Source organism: Mirounga angustirostris, unplaced genomic scaffold, assembly GCF_029215605.1.
Source record: "Mirounga angustirostris isolate CCGP_5_RB_7025 unplaced genomic scaffold, mMirAng1.0.hap1 SCAF_17, whole genome shotgun sequence".
NCBI lineage: Eukaryota > Metazoa > Chordata > Mammalia > Carnivora > Phocidae > Mirounga > Mirounga angustirostris.
In genome coordinates, this window is record NW_026991725.1 from 7,421,194 (window position 1) to 7,441,169 (window position 19,976).

Genomic DNA, 19,976 nt, shown 5'->3' on the forward strand with positions numbered 1-19,976 from the left:
ATGTGTATCTTGTGCTCCCTGCCCACCCCTCCCCTGACAGGTCCGGTTGAGCAGCATGCCTAGGTGAGCAAATCCGAACGCAGCACGGAGACTAGTAACTCACACTACATTGCTCAGAGGTGACATTTTGAGGCTAGTCTAGCTCAGAAGGGAGAAAAAATCAACACTGTGTCCCCAAGCCAGATGGGCTGCAATTATGTCTGTTCAGGGCAGCAGCATGAAGTAGTGGGGTTCTCACCAATAGCTCCTTATAAAGCGGCAATGGCAGTGTGGCGAAGGCTGCAGACCTCAGCCCCTTTCTTCAGAGCTTCAAAGCCCCTATGACATGATTTGGCAAAAAGTTTAAGTTTTGCCCAAAGCAACCATTTTTCCCCCTTCTCTTTTTCTGTTTTAAGAGATACTAGCTCTTGGTGGAAAGAACCAAGGACCAAATCAGAGATATGGATTCTGAATCCATATTGCTATTTTAATGCTTCTTAGCCATGAGGTCATGGGAAAGCCACTCAGCATCGCAGAGACTTGCTTACTTACAACCTGTTAAATGGGTTAATCTCTTAAATGATTAGAACTTCTCAGTCTACATCGTAAGAGTATATGAGGATCAGAGGATAGAATGCAGGTGAAGCACATTGTATACTATAGAGTGATGTGTCCCTGTTGTGGAAGGAGATGGTTAATGTTGGGTCTTAGTTATACAATGCAACAGAGAAGAGTGGCTTCACTTGACACAATCTTGTTAAATAGGTTGTTTACAAAACATGCATTAGTGAGGGTATTGATGTGGAGTTTCATTTATTCTCATTAAAAGTTTTTTCCAAGGATTTTTAAAATAATGAGTTTCCCTTGTATATTCAGGCTCAGAGATTATAAACTACTTGCTGAGAAGGCTGAGGAGTCTGGGTGGGCAACCAACATGCAGGAGATACCAAAGTTGAAAAGCCATCAGGAAATGCCATGTATGTAGAATTATAGGGGAAGTTGGTAGATTGAGATTCTATTTATAAAATAAATTCTATTCATAAAAATGATGTTTACTCGCACTGGTGATGGAAGTACAACCAGACACCGAAAAGATCACGTATATAGCTTGTGATATAAAAAGTCATTCAAAGCATTCTGTTATTGAATATTTTCCCAATCAATGGATATAAAAAGCATGATAGCCTTCATGTGGGGGGCGTGACGTCTGAGAAATGTCTAGATGTTAGAAGGCATCCTCGTACTTGCAAAGGCTGGGAAACAGAACTGGGATCAGAACTTCTCATACTAGAATTTGAATCATCCAGGGATGTTGTCACAGTGCAGACATGTGTTGGGTTCTAGGTTCTGCATTTCTGACAAGCTCTGAGGGATTGCTGTTGCTGCTGGTTGGAGGACCACCCTTTTGGGAGCAGGACTTACAGGAGAACATTGATGTGTTTGCAGAACACTCCAGAGCTGGAGTGATCTGGCTTCTGCCCACAAGTCCAGCTCTGGGTCTCAGCCTTAGAGCCAGCTACACTGGGCACTGTAGGCTGTTCTGGGCCTTTGCTCCAGTTTCCCTCCCTCTGCCCAGCCTCTCACCTCCTCATGACTCACACCTTCTTTAACTCTTTTCCTCTGCCTTGCCACCTGGCAGCCAGGCCTGAGACGAGGCCCAAAGTTCACCTCCTCTCTGAAGCCTCCCCTGAATTGTCCTTTTCCTTCCTTCCGGAAACAATCACCTGCTCCATCTATCCTAGCTGTTAGAGCACTTGATGACATCTAATTGTTTACATGTGCCCAGATTGCAGAAGTCTAGTACCCTGCAGGGGCTTTACGTGAGCGTTGTTGGCTCAATGCATTTCCATCTCATCCATAAAAGGAAACCTCGAGAAAGTTCCTAGATTGTGAACTCCTTGCAAACCTGGACTGCACCCTTCGTGTGTGTCCCTGAGGTTCTGGCACACAGTAGGTAGTTTTGGCAATTTACTGAATAGGAAGGAATGAGCTCTGAGGTGAGTCTACTTCATCTGGATATGGCCCCAGACCACATCTCGCTAGAACACCTACATTTTCCACTCAGCACTTAGCATGTGTGAGAGACAGTTCTCAGAACCATCAAAGTCAGGCTTCTGGCTGCTTTCTGGATGCTTGCCTCCAGTGGTGCTTCTGACTTTCTCCCAATTCCTTGGCACCTGCGGAGACCCCCTCCCCCTCCCCTATCCAGCACAATTCTTGACTCTCAGGATTCAGCTGTAGACTGCGCCTCTCCTTCCAGGAAGGGCCTCAGCACCAGGCATCATGACAAGAGTGCTTCCTGGGAGCAGAGATGTCAGAAAAACCATAGCAACCATCTGCATCCACTCTTGCTCTGTCCCTTTTGTGATGGAAGATAGAAATTCTGCTACTCCTTTAGCCTCTCAGGCCTTCCAGCTCTGCAGCTTCGGATCATTTTAAATTTAATTTTAATTTTTATCAAAGCAATATATGTACATAATTTAAGAAGCCAAATGATACCTCGTTTTTAATGAAAAAGAGCAGTGTTGGGCCCCACCTCTCCCCGAGCCCTGAGCCTCAATTTTCAGAGACAGTTACTTTCGACTATGTGAGCTGTTTCTTCTCATATTAACTTTCATATTTCCATGGACATCAATTCCTCGAAAGATAATTCTTGGTTTTAAAAAATATGGAGGTATTATCCACCAAATTCCTCCCATGAAGATGTAGACTACTTCCATGAAGTGGCCTTTTGTATTCCTTTCTTTCCATCCTCCTGTAGATTTACAATATATTATGGTTAAGCCAGTCTCCAGCTTTTACAGAATTAGGTAAATATTGCCCACACCCCAGCTTTGTAGTATCTAATGATTTTGATTTTTTGTGAAACTCTTTAGTGTTTCCTTTTTTTAAATTTTTTTTTGGTTTGTTTGACTTGCTATATATATCACAGAAATGGCAAAAAAAGGGCAAACTCATAGAAACAGAGGAGTAAAGTAGTTGTCAGGATAAGGATGGGGGAATATACAGAGTTTGGTGTAACGCTACCAAATTTCAAGAGGAATAATGTCAGAATGTGGGATATAAAATATGGTGACTCTAGTTGGTAACACTGTGAGGTATAATTGAAATCTGCGAAGAGAGTAGAATTTGAATGTTCTCACCAAAGATTATATTTTATATATTAATTTTAACGTATATATTATATATTAACATACAAATATAATTTATATATTAATTATGATTATATTATTGATAGATATGAGGTATAACATATTGATATATTTGATATATATGATATATGTATGAAAAATATATGATGTATATATTTGGAATATATACATTTAAAGATTGAGAGAGAAAGGGCATGCACTTGTGAGCAGGGCAGGGGCAAAGGGACAGGGAGAGAGAGACTCCAAGGAGACTCCCATCTGAGCATGTAGCCCCACCTGGGGCTTGATATAATGACTCTGAGATCGGGAACCTAGCCAAAGCCAAGAGTCAGACGCTTAACTGCATCACCCAGGCACCCCCGAAATATATTTGAAATCAAATTCTACCCTCATATTTCATTTGTAGCTTGCTAAGAATTCGATCTTAGAAAAGAAACATTTCCTATCCTTCCTCTCTGCCCAATGTCCTCTGGTTTCAATTGCATCTGCTGAGAAGTCCCAGGTCATGCTAAATGTAGATCTTACATAAGTGTTTTGTTTTTTCTTTCCAAAAACTTTTAAGGTTTTGTTTTTCTTTAGCTTTGTTAGCCTATATTTCTCAAGATGCGCCTTAGTTTGGTTTTTAGCCACTTACTGCGGACGAGGCTTGGTGAATTCTTTAGCAAAGGATATTCATGTGCTTCAGTTGGGAAATTTTTATATCTTACTTCTCTGCCAACTTCCTCTTTTCAATTCTCTCTGGTTTGTTATTCTAGAACTCCTTGTAGGAGCATGTTGAACTTCCTGGATTTACCCTCTCATTTTCATATTTCCCACTTTCCATATTTTTGCCTTTTTTTTTTAGTTTTCAGGAAATTTCCTCAATTCCAACCCCTCTGTGTTTTTTTTCTAATGTAGTTGTATTTTAATTTCCAGGAGTTAAAAAAACCAAAATTTCCTTTCATGTTACTTGTTAATAGCAACCTATTTAATATCTTGTATTTATGGATGCAATAGCTCTCATCTCTTGAGAATTTTTAAAAAGTGTTTTGATGTTTCTTTCTGCTCCTTGCATTTATTTTTTTATTTATTAAACACGTGTATAGTGGCAAATATTATTCAGGCGTTTTCTAAGTACTTCATAAATATTAAGTCATTTTAGTCTTCCTAACAACCTTTCAGAGTAGATAATAATATTATTCTTACTTCAGAGGTGATGGAACGGAGGCTCAGAAAGATTAAGCAATTTGCCCAAGGTCTCACAGCTGTGTAGCAGGGATTTGAATCCAGGCTCTTGTCTGGCTCTAAAGGTTGTGATATTAATCATTAACCCTATTTCCTCAGAGTTTCTTTTTTGTTTGGCTGGTGTGGTTCCTTTCAGTGGCTTCCCTCGAAAACCAGGCATTTGGGCTGTCCACTCATAATTCAGAGGGACTTAAATGCTGTCCAGTCATTCCTGGGTGTGGGAGAACTTAGACTTCTTTCTGGGGGATCTAACTAAGCCATCATGTGTGGGGACCCCTGACGTTCTCTGTGGACCATTTTTCTTGAGCCTGTCAGTCTTTCCAGAAAGGGATTCCCTCAGACTTCTGTTTGGAGGTGGTAATGTAGATTAACGTGGCTAGGGTCTCACTACTCAGTAAACAGAACCTGATTTCATCTCCCTGTTTTCTGTTCAGTACCTCAACCATGCCTCAGCTCTGTCTGGTTTCCCCACATCCAGCGCCAGTCTGTTTCATCTCGTTGGGTGCTGGGGTGCCGAGATGTACCTGTCTGGATACCTGAGAGACTTAATAGTTCCTTTTACAGACTTTGAACTAATCTTACTAGTTTTCCCTACCTCTTATCCCTTCAGCAGTGTTTGATGCCTCCGATTCCTGACCCTTTCTGGGGTTCAGTGGTGAGAACAGTGTGGCTTTAGTCAGCTTTTCAGTGCAGACCCTTATCCCTCTGCTTTCTCTGCCACAGGTCGAGAAAATTGTCATGTGTCTTCCATCTTCCCAAATCTTGCTGACATTGACTGTTGTCTTCTTTCCCATCCAATCTGTCATTGTGCTTTGTACTTAAAAAAAATCCACGATGGCCATTTAGGTGGGGTGTGTGGAGGGAATCACCAAAAATTCAATCTACCATGTTCAACCGAAGTCTAGACTCCCAACTTCCCCAAGGCTCTAGAGCTCAGCAGACACAACATGAGCTCCTTTCTCCATCCCCAGAGAAGGGAGAGAGATGTTTGGAGTTGGTCTCTGGGATGTACACAGCCATAGAATCAAAGGACACCAGTTTTGTCCTGGGAATATCAGGCATCCGTCTAGTGCTTTTCAAACTGGGTTCCCTGGAGCACTAGGGTTCCTCAGGTTCGGCCATAGTGAGCATGGGGCAATTACACTGAGGCCCCCATCTCCAAGTGAACCAGAGCAGCTCTACCTTCAGGGGCTGTGCTAAAGCTTTTGTTCAATACAAGAATCCTGCTATTGAGAAAAAAAGATGGAAAAACAAAAAAGTTTTCAGACCTATCATTGTCTGCCTTTCTCTCTCCAGATATGTCACCTGGACTATTTTTTTTTTTCTGTGCTATATTCATGGCAGTGCTTTTACAATCATATTTTGAATATTACAAGCACATAGTCAAAGGAGAATTGCTTTTGGGTTCATGCGTGGGTTTTTAGCTTGGTTCGGCTACTTAATGAGACGTGTGTTCTTGGGAAGCTTACTCAACTCCTCTGAGCCCCAGTTTATCTTACAGTGGGGATTGCAACCCCTTGTTGGGAGGATGACTGAAAGGGCTCGTGGGATTGAATGTTCAGAGCATCTAGCAGCCACTCGGTAATGCCAGTTTCTCTCCTGCCCTGGCTCCGTCATTGTGCACAGAGTATTCTCCCCTTCTCCCAACAAAAGTATTAACAAATATTTACTACTCTGGTGTGCATCAATGAGCCAGATAGCCCAAGATCCCTGCTGTCTTGGAACATATGTTTTAGCAGAAGGGGATTGAAAAGAAAAATATAAATAAGTAAATTACGTAGTGTATTTAAGGTGATACATATCATGGAGAAAAGGAGAAGCAGAGGAGAAAAGGAGGGGTGAGGAGCAGGGTGAGTCATCAGGGTCTCTATGAGAGTATTATATCTGAGCAAATACTGGGTGGAGGTGAGGCATTTGGCCATGCGGGTCTGAGCTGAGAGAATTCTAGGCAGAGGGAGTGGAGAATGCAGAGGCCCTCAAATAAGAGTGTTCCTGAAGTGTTATGTTCAAGATGTCCCAGGGAAGCCTGTGTGACCAGAGCCTAGTGAACAAGGGGACAAAGTAGGAGGAAATGAGTTTGGCAGTGGATAATGTGTCAGATATTTACCTCCATTAGAGAATAGACAGTCAACATAATTCCTTTGCTCAAAGATATAATACTCTGCTCATTTTGCTTTCATTTTTAAAATATTTATTTAGGGGTGCCTGGGTGGCTCAGATGATTAAGCATCTGCCTTCAGCTCAGGTCATGATCCCAGGGTCCTGGGATCGAGGCCCACATTGGGCTCCTGGCTCAGTGAGGAGCCTGCTTCTCCCTCTCCCTTTCTCTCCCTGCTCATCCTTTCTCTCGTTCTCTCTGTATCTCTGTTTCTCAAATGAATATTTCTTTAAAAAAATAAAATATATGTTTATCTGTGAGTGAGAACAAGCAGGCGGTAGGGGTAGAGGGAGAGGGAGAATCTCAACGAGACTCCACACTGATCACAGAGCTCAACGCAGGGCTCGATCTCAAGATCCCGAGAACATGACCTGAGCCAAATTCAAGAGTTGGAGGCTTAACTGACCAAACTTCTCATGTTCTTTTTTCTAAATACTAGGATTTGGGGAAACCAAGGCAGATTAAATTCAATGAAAAGTGTGTTTTGCATGGGTGTGAATGAAAGCTAAAAGGAGATGAGAAAGTGAAGAGGCTTATATGTGGTCTTTCCAACTTTCGAGCTTCTCTCTCTAGAATCTGAGGTCATTTGAGAGCTCCCTGTCCACCAATTCCCGTTTCCTCTGAGGTGACCCATCTCCAACCCTTACCCTCAGCCTTACCTCCCCCAGCATGGCCCCTTCATGGGACTATCTCTTGGGAACTCCTTCCCCAGCTGCCATCCACCCAGCTTCCTTGGGGCTATTGTGTCCTTCAATGACTTCACTCCCCTGGTCACTGCTGACTGGTCAAAGCATGGGCACCCAACTGAACAATGGGCCATTGATTTCCTTCCTTGGTTTTTTTAAATAGGAGACCAAGGAGAGTCTCAGAACAATCGCTTGCTGCTGATAGGATGTGTAAAATAGAACACTATGAGCAGCCATATGTGAAAAAATGTTTGTGAAAAAGACCTGTCTGTAGTGAGAGAAAATAAAGCGCCTCAGAGAGAGGAGAGGTGAGAGAAGCAGAGACCTGTGGGGACCCAAGCCCTTGGTTCCAGTTTTTCTGACGCTGCATCCTTGCTCACCCGCTGTTTGGTTGTTGAAGCTTACCTTGGATTCTGGAGGCAATACAATTCCTTTTGTGCCTGTTTGTTTGAATTTGTTTTCTCTCATGTGCAACCTACATAACCCACTGCCTATTTCTTTTCTTTTGAAGTTACTCTACACAGAGTTTCATTTTTAACAACCTCCCACCTGCCTTCAATATTATTTCCTTTAGAAAGTGCTGGCCATGAAATCTGCACTTCTACAGTCTAGGACAATTTTTCTCTCCTGCTCCGTGAGAAAGGTTTCCATGGTCAAAGGCATTTGGGAAATAAATGCTGCATGCAATATTCCTACTCAGATTATGTAGCATATCCAAGAATCCCTGCAATAAATAAATGTTTCACTTTGCCTAAGCATGGTTCCCAGATCCTTGCTAGTCCTCTAACATGTAATATCTCCAATCCTCATTCCATAGAGTCCATACTTTCGAGGTCCATATGGGAAGGAGCTTGCTTTCTTTAAAATGGCATAGTTCCAGGGTGCCCTGCCTAAGGATGTTTGGCCAAGAAGGCATCCTGTTGGCGGGCATTGCCAGCCTGGAGGAAAGAACACTTGATACTTTTCATAGTCGTCTCTCTTCACTAAGCGTGAGCCCATAGGGCTGGGGGTCCACTCAAAGCGGGTATCTTTTTCAAATTCACCCAGGCATCAAATGTCCTTCCTTTTCACCAGCATTACACCTAGAGGAGTGGTTCCCTCAATGATCCTTTAAATTTCTAAGCAAGGAAGCTGTCCATGAGGCAAGGTAAGAGTGTATCAGAGGCTCTGCTTTGAGCAAAATGAGATTTCCTGATGTTGATTTACTTGAGGACCTCTTTTACAGGGTTGGAATATTTAGCATAGGCTCTGGCTCTGGAACAGTTTGAAAACCCCCCCATGGTCATCATTATCACCCCTCCATTGTCGACAGGTTGCAGAGAGCTTTTGTGTGCTTCCTTCAGCCATCCTGAAAATGGATGGGTTTATTTGTGTGGTTGACCTCTATTACACGTGAGGACATAGAGGCCCCTCATGTGTCTTCAGTCACGTAACTAGTAAAGGAAGAGTTGGGGATTTCATCTTTGGTCTGACATTATAATGGAAATTTCCTGTCCTATTACACTGCCTGCCTGCAAGCTGTGTCTACTCCCTCAACCGCCATAATCCTCTCTTCTCCATCATCACCCAGATATCTCCGACGAAGATCTGGGAATTGAGAGGAGATGGGAATGCCAAAGAAGCAAGATTGTGTCTGTGGGGCCACAGGGCTTGAAGATCCAGGAAGCAGCCTCCCTCTTGAGGACCATGGCAGGACTAGGCCTGATGGTGCCCACAGTCTTTTGGAGAAAAGACCAAGGAGTAAGATGATGCCATGCTTCCTCAAGTGGCCTCATGGACAAGCAACCCTCTCAGAATCCACCCTTCATGTTTCAGCAGGTGTGTTTACCTCACTCCTATCCACATAAAGCTCACTCCTCACCAGCCCAGGAAAAAAGAGGTTTTAGGCGACCAGAGCGTCCAAGGGGTGCTCATTTCTCAGTGAATTAGCCAGAAAAAATCTACAGTTGAGAAAGCCTAGATATAAGAATTCAGGCCATCAGGCTGGGTGGGCTGGGTGGCCTGGGTGATGTCACCTAACCTCAGCCTTCTTCCTTGGTAAGTGGTGATAAAGAGCCCTTTCTACCACTCATGGCCTTGGTGTAGGGAAAGAGAATGTGGGAGCTGGCTGCAGAGGCAAACATCCAAGAAACCGACCAGAACAATAAGAAACTGTGCTCCCCAATGTGGTAGACACCAGCTCCCCTACCAAGGCAATTTAATCAAAATAACCTTTTAAAAACTCAGTTCCTCATTCCCATGAGCCACATTTTAAATGCTCCTTTGTGGCCACTACATTGGATAGAGCATTTTCTCCTTTTCTGCAGAAAGTTCTGTTGGGCAGCACTGACCAGTCTCTCTTCTGGTTTCTTCTAGCCCCTGTCCTTACTCTCACCCCCTGCTTCTTCATGCAGCTTCCTTCCCCAAACACCCAACCTCAGAGGCCACTGTTTAAGTGAGGAGGACTGGTGGATCAAAAGGTATAGCTCAAGCTACCAGCAGGAGTGAGTCTGTCCTCTTGTGGATTCTTTGCACCACTTTGGCTGCCTACTGAGATGATAAGCTTCTGAAAGGCAGGGTCTCTCTCTGGTGTCTTCTGCCTCCCTGACCATGCCCTGCACAGTGTTAGGCCAACAGCAGGTCCTCGAGCATGATTATGGTCCACTGGGGCTAACTGGTGGTCAAAAATTTGGGTCATTACAATCCTGGCTTGGCCATGACTTTCCAGCATGATGTGTAAAAAGTCGCCATGCCAGGCCTCAGTTTTCCCTCTACCAAGGAGCAAGGGATTTGGCTGGGAGAGATGGTTTCAGAGCTTTCCTGCTCTATCCATCCATAGCATCAGGAGGCAGAATGCAGATTCCCAGGGGTAAGCCCTGAGATTGGAGCCCATTCTATCATTGACCAATGATCAGACCCAAGGCCAGACCCCACAAGGAGCTATGCTGTGTGAAGATGTGTGTGATGGGGTGCCTGGCATTTTTTGAGTGTGTGTGTGTTCATGTGTGTATATATACATTTGCTTTCATTCCCAAATTGAGGTAACAGCAGGAAATCCAACATCACTGTACAAAGACATAACTAACTTGTTGTTGGGCTGTGGGTATGTATGAGGTCTTTAGGACACATTTTTATTGCCCATTTCTCCTCTTTCCCACAGGTGGTTCAATAAGCAAATATGCTCTGGTGTCTGCAAGGCAGAGCCTTTTTCGGGAGACCAAGACCCAGCACTTAGGACTCAGGGTTGTCTCCAAATGCCCATGGTCCCAGGACATAGGCTGATCTCAGCGCTGTTCTGGAAAGCCAGGCTCTGCCAGTCAGCTCCCAGGGATGCCAGAGGACAACACAAACCCAGAACTTACTCTGTTTGCTGGAGGACAGAGGCACTGAATTTAGAAAAGTGGATGGAGCCAACTAAGTGTCTCCTCGGCAAGCAGCCGATGGCCTGGAGCCTGAAGTGAGCTGCTTGAAGGCTTTGCTGGAGTGACACGAGTGGTGGCTATTTTACTTCTCCGTTGTAGGAGCAGAAGGATCAACCACACAGTGAGGGAAGTGGCCATGCTCACCTCTCCCCACAGGGAGCCTGAGTGAGAGACAGGAAGGAATTGTGTTGGTGGGTGGGGGGAGCTTAGTGTTTGCAGTCAGTCATCCCCAGGGTAGAAATATTGGCTGCCCTCAGAAGCCTGGAACATCTGGGCATGGTCAGGGCCAGATTTTATCACGGGAGGGGCCAGTTCCAGGAATCATGGGGTGGGGGTTGTAAGAGGTGGGGAATGGTCTGCTAGGCCTCTACCCACCTAAGCTCCAATCTGAGGGCCCAGGGCCTCCTTGCTGGAACCTTCTCTCCCTTTTCCCCTCCCAGGCTTATCCTTCACATCCTTCACTGCTCCCCCCTTATACCCTAAATGCAATACTACTCTTGCTTTGAGTCTATGTGGCATCCATATCCCACTCTTGGGCACCTCTTTACTTTCTCCACCTGGGGGAATTCTAGAAGTTGCCAGCATCCTTAGGCTTACTGGCTGTATTTCTCCAATCTCTGTTTCCCTCAATTTCTCCTCTGATCTTCCTGCACCCCATTTGTGAAGACCCACCTGTATAATCCAGGATAATCCCAAAACTGTTCAAATGCCTGGGGCACTGTGATGCTTTCTCTGAATGCCTCCTCCACTGCCCCCAGGTGAAGGCCACTCTCCTCTTCATGTGGGTACACTCATGTCACACTGGACTGTGATTGTGTGCCTCCTTTTCTAGTCTGTGATCAAGGACCTGGTTTTTTCCACCTTGATATCATTACAGTGCAAAGCCTGACATGGTATACATATAGCTAATGAATAGATTGCTGAATAAATACACGAATAAATTTGTGCATGAACGAACTCAACAGCTTGTACACAGGCCCCCCAGGGGCTCATGCAGGCCTGGTGCCAGGCCGTTGTGTCCATGCCCTTTGGCTTTCCAACCCAGCAAGTTCCTCCACTTTCCCACCGGGGAGGAGCAACTTTCCTTTCTACTGGGCCTCCTGGCTGGGTTGGGAGAGTCAAGATAGCTGAAAGAAGGAGGGGCTAGTCCATGTCTTCCTTTTCTCCTGAAATCAAGTCACCCGCCTGCCCAATCATACCTTCCTACATGCCTATTTCCCAACAGCCCCCTCAGCCTACCTGCTTTCCCTTTCCAGTATTCCTGTCATCTGCCCCTCTCCCATCTCCTGAAATATGAGGAAGCCCAGAGCATCACAGTCCATGCAGTGACATCCTTACTCCTCACCGGTATGTTGCCCTCTCACTGAGAGAGAGCCGTCCTTCATAGTCTTGGCCAAGATAGCCCACCTGAAGCAAACCAGTCTTCCAGAGTCTTTTACCCCTCTGCCATCACCCACAGCCTCGGTCCCTGTGCCCAGCTCACCTTTCTCTCCCCATATGGGCAGGTACTCATCTTGCTGAATGTCCAGCATGATCTCCAGCCCGTTGCCTGTCCCGCCCTTGACCGTGGTGAGCAGAGGTTTGCCATCCTCGCCTGAGTTAAACATATAACACTTTCCATATTTTGTAAACACCTAAAGGAGAGAGAAGAGGGAGAGAAGCACATGAGTGACTTCAGAGTAGAGACTAGTGAGACCCAAGAAGTGTGACTTCAGGCCAGAGTCTCCACAGCCTGCCCCAGTCAAGCCCTCTTGATGACCAATGATTCCTCACTGGGGCTAAAGGCCTGACTTTTGCCAAGCAGGATTCTGATATCAAAGAAATATCTGGACACACTTGGGGTTCATTGCAATAGGATCTGGTCTCTCTTCCCTCTGAGCAGTGCCCCAGCCCGGGTGGTCCTGTCCACTTCTAAATGTTGAACATCATCTGTAAGCCAATCTGCACCTCCAGCCCCAAGCTCTCTCCTGGGTCTGCAGACTCACTGATCTCAGCGCCTGATGAGTGTGACTTCAGGGGGATCCAGAGTCCCCTGACATTCAGTGACTCCCAGTGGGAAAAACTTTCCTCAGGTTCCCACCCCACTGGATGGTTCTCCTGCACTCTTGTTCCAGGGAATAACATCACCACCTGCCAAGAATTTCAAGCCAGACCCTCAGAGTGGCTGTCCACTCTTCCTCTTCCTCACTCCCATGTCCAGTTAGCCAGGAAGGCCTGTCAAGGCTGTCTCTACATCCTGCATGTATTTTACTTTTTCTCTACTGCACTGCTATAGCTCAGGACCCAGTCACTTCTTGTCTGGGATGCTACAATTTCTTAGCTGGGTTCCTGCATTCCAGACCACCTCCTCCAGCCCATCCTCTAACTTCGCTGTGGCTCCCTCTTTCTGAATTGCGAACTTCACCTTGCTAATCCTGTGCTTAAAATCCATCAGGTCCCCCCGGTACCCATAGGCTAAATCTAGGCCCTCCATACCCAGCCATTTATGATGCCCTCTGTCCACTCCATCTTAGCACTCCCCATCTGTCCATGGGACTCCACTAGAAGGGAAGCTCCATGCATTCAGGGACTACATCTGCTTGTTTGCTGAGGTACATATACCAGATGGTACCTGGCACATGGGGGTGCTCCAGAAATATATGTTGAATGAACGAATGAATGAATGAGTGAATGAGGAGTGATTGGATGGAGTCAGATCAGACAACCTGCTGGTTCACACACTTCTGGCTTTCTATTTGCTCCTTCTTTTACCTGTAATTCTTCTCACTTCTCTTCCTGCCTGGACAGCCTCTAGCTGTTGTTCAAGACTGGACTGATGTGTCTCCTCCAGGGGATCCTGAATCCCTGGACCAAGTTGGGCTATGTTCCTCTCTTCCTTTTCCTCTTGCTCCTTCACCATGGCAGCTATCACATGGCTCCAAACACTTGGTCTTACATCTCTCCTGAACTTGACTCTGCTCTTCACTTCTGATTCTGAGTACTTACTACGTTGCCTGTGACCCAGTAGTTATTGGGGCCACTTTTACTTTTTTTTTTTAGTTTTTATTATTTATTTATTTGAGAGAGAGAGAGACAGAGAGAGAGCACATGAGAGGGGTGACGGTCCGGAGGGTCAGAGGGAGAAGCAAAGAAGTACAAGTTCTGCTACCTGCTTTCAGGACCCGTGAGAAGCACCGGCAAAACATCAGAATCCACGTTTTCTTCACTGTATAAAAGTCCCTGACCAGCCTCACTGTTTTGGGACAGCCAAGCCCTCCTCCCTCAGCTTCATGGTTGGGGAGGAGAGTTGGAACAATGATTTTTCAAAAAAAAAAAAAAAACCCTGAGATTTATCATCACCATTGTATACAGCAACTGGACTTGGCTAACGAATTTTTCCACTGGATAGATGTTTTCTGGGACCACAGTAACGAACAGATGAGAGAAGCTTACATGTAGCACATCCTTGGCAATGGGTTGAACACAGCTGGGGTGACTTCTGGGTGTTCTAATAGATCCACTAAATAGACTTGCCTCCAAAATTGTATATGAGGCGATTTGTAAGTAAAAGTACATTTCAACTTCGCAGCGGATTATTGCAAATTCCAACTCCCCAACCCCCACTGACACTTGAACTCCAGAATATTGGGTTGGGGTTAAATTGTGACCCTCTACCTCCTGGGTCAACGGTGGTCCCAGTCCAGTGTCTGTGATCCCAGACATGCTGGGTGGGTGGGGTAGAGAGAGGGCGTCAACCCTCTCTGAGTTTCAGAAGGGGATGAAAAGGTGAGGAAACTAGGAGGGGTCTTGTAGACCATCTCACCGACCCGCCTTACTTCACGGGGAAGGAAACACAGACCTGGGAGGGGGGAGAAAACTTGCCTGAGGCTGCACAGTGAGGACATATTTAGTCTGAACTTCCTTTATAGCAGGCTCTTAGCTTCCCCACTTACACTAGGAGATGGAGTGGCCTGTGCTCCCTTCAGCTGGTCATTGACAATGGGCTGGCACCACCAAAGCCTCATGCATCCAAGTCTCCCCTGTAGGGGAGGGAGCAGAAAGTCTTTTTGGTGGCAGTGACAAGAGACTCACTCCCTATCTTTGGCTGCCACATCACCAGGCCTGCTATTCATCCTGGCCCCAGGTGGTGGCTCCTGCAGGGGTCCGTGGTATCAAACTTTCTCCCAGCCCCTGCTCCCAGCCTCCATTTCAGTTGAGACGTCCTGTCTTATAGCCCCACACATCCCATTTTTTCCCTTTATAGTGCATATCAAATCATGTAAATAGCTGGATATCCCTGTGGCTATTTGTTGGCTATGTCTTTGCTAGACTATAAGCTCTGAAAGAGTAGGGATTGTGTCTGTCTTGTTAAATGAAGGAAGGGACAAGCTGCCATCCTATATCACCCTTGCCCGCCTCTGGGAGGTGCCCTTCTGTGCTGGCCACCCTTGCTGGTTCTGGCAGGAGCTGGGCCTGATACTTGTCCTACCCTCCCTCCACATCCTTTGTCTGCTGAGCCCCTCCTCAGCTTCCCACTTCATTCTACCTAAGCTTTTTTTGCTGGCTTCTGCATGAAGGTATGAGAGGAAATAAGCCTCCCTGACTGTGCATTGGAGCTTGAGGCTCACTTCTGGTGTTTCCGAGAGGATTATTTTCCTTTCTGCTCAACATCAAAGGCCTGAGAGCTATTTACACATGGCACAGTTTTGCTACAAACTTGGGACAAGATGCAGCTCTCCTTCCTTCCCCATTTCAGGGCCATAATGATGTGTAAGTGTAACAAAAGCTTCAGTTGTCTCTCTTATCATCCCCAGCCAGGAAATACAATTTATTTAAGCCCAGACTGTCCGGCCCAGCTCGCTGCTTCTTCAGACTTGCCATTCCCCCAGGCATCGCTCTGCTCTCCCAGTAAGTGCTGACAGCACCATCACGGACGCCATGGCTAGATCGGCTTGGTTGCTCTGAGCCTAGAATTGCACTCAGTCGGACTAGATCATAAGAGTTAGAGGTGAACATTTCAAACCTGGATCTCCCGGAGTGAAGGGGGTGGCGGGAGGAATCCTGAGATAAAAACGAGTCCGGTGAAATGAACCTTCAATGCTAACATTTGCACGGTGCATTTTAGCTTAGACTGCCTACGGATGGTGGCGGCAACTTCTCATTAGGGATTTTTCAAAAGAAAATGTATTAAAGCCAACCATTTAGTCTTATTTGTTTGGCTGGCCTCTTTCAAACTCCTAAAACACATTTCACACTGTAATGGGAAGTGAGAACGTCTGTTTAATGGGTTACCAAGCTTCCAGGAAACAAAATGAATCTTTTTGTCTCCTGAATTTGCAGTTAGTGTGTTTCAAGACGAAACACAGCAGGGGGAGGGATGCAGAGTGAGGCTGCAAGAGATGGTCCGCTCTTTGAGGACTGTATCTTATTAAAATCTCTGCTTGCCTTTTCACCAGTTCCTGCAAAAGGATTTTCTGACTTTTTCTCTCCTTCCAAGGACTGTTGCCCACGACTGTGTTCCCTACAAAGAGATTAAAAAGGCACTTGCAGTGAATACTCCATGTGGTTGGTGTTATTGCTGGAAATGAAGGAGCCAGGGGAACACGGCCCCTTTGCAACCACTTGTCACTTGTTCTCAACCTGGAGGCCACCATTTCTTTTAGGACATCAATATTCTCCTTAGCGGTGACTTCCTGGGAAGAAGCGGAAGAAGGAAGAGTCACTGAGCATTGACCACGAGTCAAGCGCTGTGTTGACAGCTCCATGCCCCTTCTATCCTTTTGATCTCACAAAGTCCGCTGAGGTCAGCTTTATTCCGCCTGGTGTGCAGATGAGAAAACTGAGGCTCTGGGAGGCTAAATATCTCATTCAAGATTCTATGGCTAATTTGCAACGATGTGGATGGGACTGGAGGGTGTTAAGCTGAGTGAAATAAGTCAATCAGAGAAAGACATGTATCATATGATCTCATTGATATGAGGAATTATTAGTCTCAGGAAACAAACTGAGGGTTGCTGGAGTGGGGGATGGGGTGGGAAGAATGGGGTGGCTGAGTGATAGACATTGGGGAGGGTATATGCTATGGTGAGCGCTGTGAATTGTGCAAGACTGTTGAATCACAGATCTGTACCCCTGAAACAAATAATGCAATATGTTAAGAAAAAAGAAAGAGAAGAATGAGGGGGAAATCGGAGGGGGAGATGAACCATGATAGACGATAGACTCTGAAAAACAGAGTGAGGGTTCTAGAGGGGAGGGGGGGTGGGAGGATGGGTTAGCCTGGTGATGGGTATCAAAGAGAGCACCTTCTGCATGGAGCACTAGGTGTTATGCACAATGAATCATGGAACACTACTTCAAAAACTAAGGATGTAATATATGGTGATTAACATAACAATAAAAATAACAAAAAAGATTCTACTGCTAAAGTGTGGTTCACCTGACGTTCCCTTTTATGTGCATGGGTTGTTGGAAGTATGGTTGGCATTATTAGAATGTATGAAATGGGTCATTTCCCCTGCAGGCATCTGCTGGGATGTGACATTTCCCTTGCCTTTCTCACTGAGAGGCCCTCATGCGTTCTCCCTCCAAGCCTTAGTGCAGCTGGGGTCTTGTCTACCGGGCAACTGTCCAGAGAGCTTTAGACTGTGCAGGAAGATGTGCGCGCTGTGCAGAAGGAAAGAACATCATGCAGCTGCAAATCTGTCAGCTGGAAAAACAGCACAAAGGGAAGGAATGGGTGACTCTGAACATTCTCCTCCAATTCAAACACATTGTGAGCAATTGTGCTCTTGGTGGATGACTCACTGAGACAAAGGGCGACTTGAAGGCACGCCAGCTGCTCACCTGGAGAGTCATTGGAAATGCCAGACCTCTGCTGATGAATCCCTCCTGACAGCTGATGTGAGAATCCCAGTTAGGCTGGAGTTGAATTTGAGAAGTTGGAAGGGGGGAAGCAGATGCTTTTCAAAACCGGACCTGAAGCTTGGCTGCTGGGCCCCGGACCCTGGCCAAGTGGAAGTTTCAGATGGGATTCAGCGCAAGGTTGCTCTCTCTGCTAAGGTCGCACGATCTGCCTCCTGCAGGCCGGAGGAGTTTTTGCATTTTCAGCTCTGGATCCCCAGTACTTGGCTCCACGCCCGGCATATAGTAGGCACTTAAGGGAAATGTCTGGGTGAAAGAAGAAAGTCAAGCATGGAATTATGGAACAGGCAGCCTCATTTTCCAGTGCTGGCTCTGCACCGATTTGGGGGTTATTTCATCTCATTGACTCTGGATCCTTCATCTCCGAAGTGCTGGCAAGAATATCTTTCAGTAAAATTGTAAAGATCAAACGGGCTATAATGGGTATGAAAATTCTCCATGGGGGGATAACTCTCAGCCCAGGCAGGGAGTGTTTCTCTTTGTCGGTTGCACCATGCCTAAGCCCGGCAAGAGCAGTTGATGGGCAGAGTCATTTTGTTGTAGCAATGGAATGTGAGATGTTCCATCTGGGGCCCAGGTCACAGCTCATCCACTCACGTAGTGAACATCTGCAGATCACCTCTTGTGTTCTAGGCACTGCCTCTGGTGTCGGAGATACAGAAATGAGTCACCACTTTAGGAAATGCCTTGCAGGTGCCAGATGCTGTGGAAATGCATAGAAGGAAAGCTGCCTGGAAGGCAGTAATGGATGGTTTCCCAGAATTTTCTCTAGGCACGGTGAGAGTGACACCAGGGTTTTTAGCAGGTTGAGGTAGACACTTAGACTGGGTCCTGCTCTTAGAAGGGCCATGCTGATGCTATCAGGAAAACCGGTGGTGCCAGTCCAGGCTTCTGGCTGCCTACTGAGCCCCGCTACCTGCCCATCATTCTGTCTCTCTCTCGGAACAGAATACACTAGAAAACCATGGGCTCTACTAAACTGTGGGCAGGATTTGTGGAAAAACACAGAATTTGGAGTCAGATTATCTTGAGTTGAACACCTACTGTGCTAGACACTGTGCACAATGAATAATGGAGCTTAACTCTCAGTAGATAATTATTAAGACAGAGATGCCGTGGCCGAGAGTTGGCAACTGGTTCTCTCCAAGGTCGCCTATGTCAGTCTCAAAGCACCCCCCCCCCAGCCTGGTCTCTGATCTGCCCATTGCCAACAGGTTGCCAAGAGAGACGTAAGGTCACAGGGCCAAGCCAAGTGGATAAATCAAAAGAACACATTTCTAGGAAGACAAGGATGATTGCAAAGAGGATCCCCTGGGCTGTCGCCAGATATGAGCAGCAGGATCCAGGAGGGGTTCTGACTTTAAGGAGGGAAGAAACCCAGAAAAGGTGAAAGAGAAAGAATGGCCACAAACATCCACAGTCCTCTTACCATTTTTTTTTCTGCCCTCACTCTCTGTTTTCTAATGCTACTGACCCAATTCCTGCTGTCCCAGTCTGACCCGGTGCCCAGGCCAGGCAGATTTGGGGCAGCATGTGTTCAAGGCACAGCAGCCCAGACACACCGGGATGGGTCCCTGCATCCTGCCACATCTGGACGTTCCGGGGATCAAGGCACCTCTGAGTCTTTGTTCTCATTATGCACGAGATGATGGATGTACCAGGCAGAGGCTGTACTTGGGGCCATGTTCCCTGTTACTAGTTCTTTTTCCAGTTGTTTGCTTGATCCTCTGACTATAGCCCTGTGCCCTCTTCTACCTGCTGCCTGCTGGATTTCAAGGAATATGTTACTTGCTTGGCTTTCCCTATGGCTGTGTTAAATCTCTTCTGGAACATTACATGCCTATTCTGCATTAGAAGTTTGTATTTCCCTTGTTGGACATTTCTGCTCAGTTGAAATTTCACCTTTCCCTCACCTTTCTAGTACTTATTCCCAAGGCTTGGGTGGGCTTCTCTTCCCACTGTATGTTTTATACCTGGATGACCAATCCTGAGATAACACGAGTCACTTCTTGCACCTGCTTCATTACACACACACTGGGAATTGCTTTTTTTTTTTTTTCAGATGTGAGATGAGAAGGGGAAAGGAGGAAACCAGAAATGTTTTCTGTTGTGTTCCTGGTTAATTTCACATTATTCTACATGGCTGCATGGAAAAAGATGTATCAGTAAAAACCAAATGATAGTTTATGATGTTTGCAGAGGTAAACCAGACGTTCCAATTATTGCCAGTGTTGAAAATAATTGCAAAGTGGGCTGATTCTAAAAGCTGGTCAAGAAAAAGTTCAAATAGGTAACTGCCCACATGGCACTGAAATCTTCATACTGCTGTTCTTACCGATTTCATTTTTTCTCATTGAAAACATTTCAGCTTTTCTAGGAACTGCTCAGAGAATGTCATTGTCTTCTAGTCTTCCCAAGGGCTGCTCTTGGAGGTTGAATAGTATGCAATTTTAGTAGCAAGGCATTTTCAAAG

General features: G+C 46.0%; 1 protein-coding gene across 2 annotated transcripts in view; it reads right to left on the reverse strand.

Moving 5' to 3' along the window:
* ASIC2 (acid sensing ion channel subunit 2) overlaps nucleotides 1-19,976 on the reverse strand; it is a 1,092,109-nt gene that overhangs the window by 53,838 nt on the left and 1,018,295 nt on the right. For both annotated transcript variants that reach the window (XM_064582186.1, XM_064582185.1), the window contains exon 2: nucleotides 12,084-12,234. In XM_064582186.1, the coding sequence (XP_064438256.1) occupies nucleotides 12,084-12,234 (151 nt within the window). The remainder of the gene's footprint in view (nucleotides 1-12,083; nucleotides 12,235-19,976) is intronic.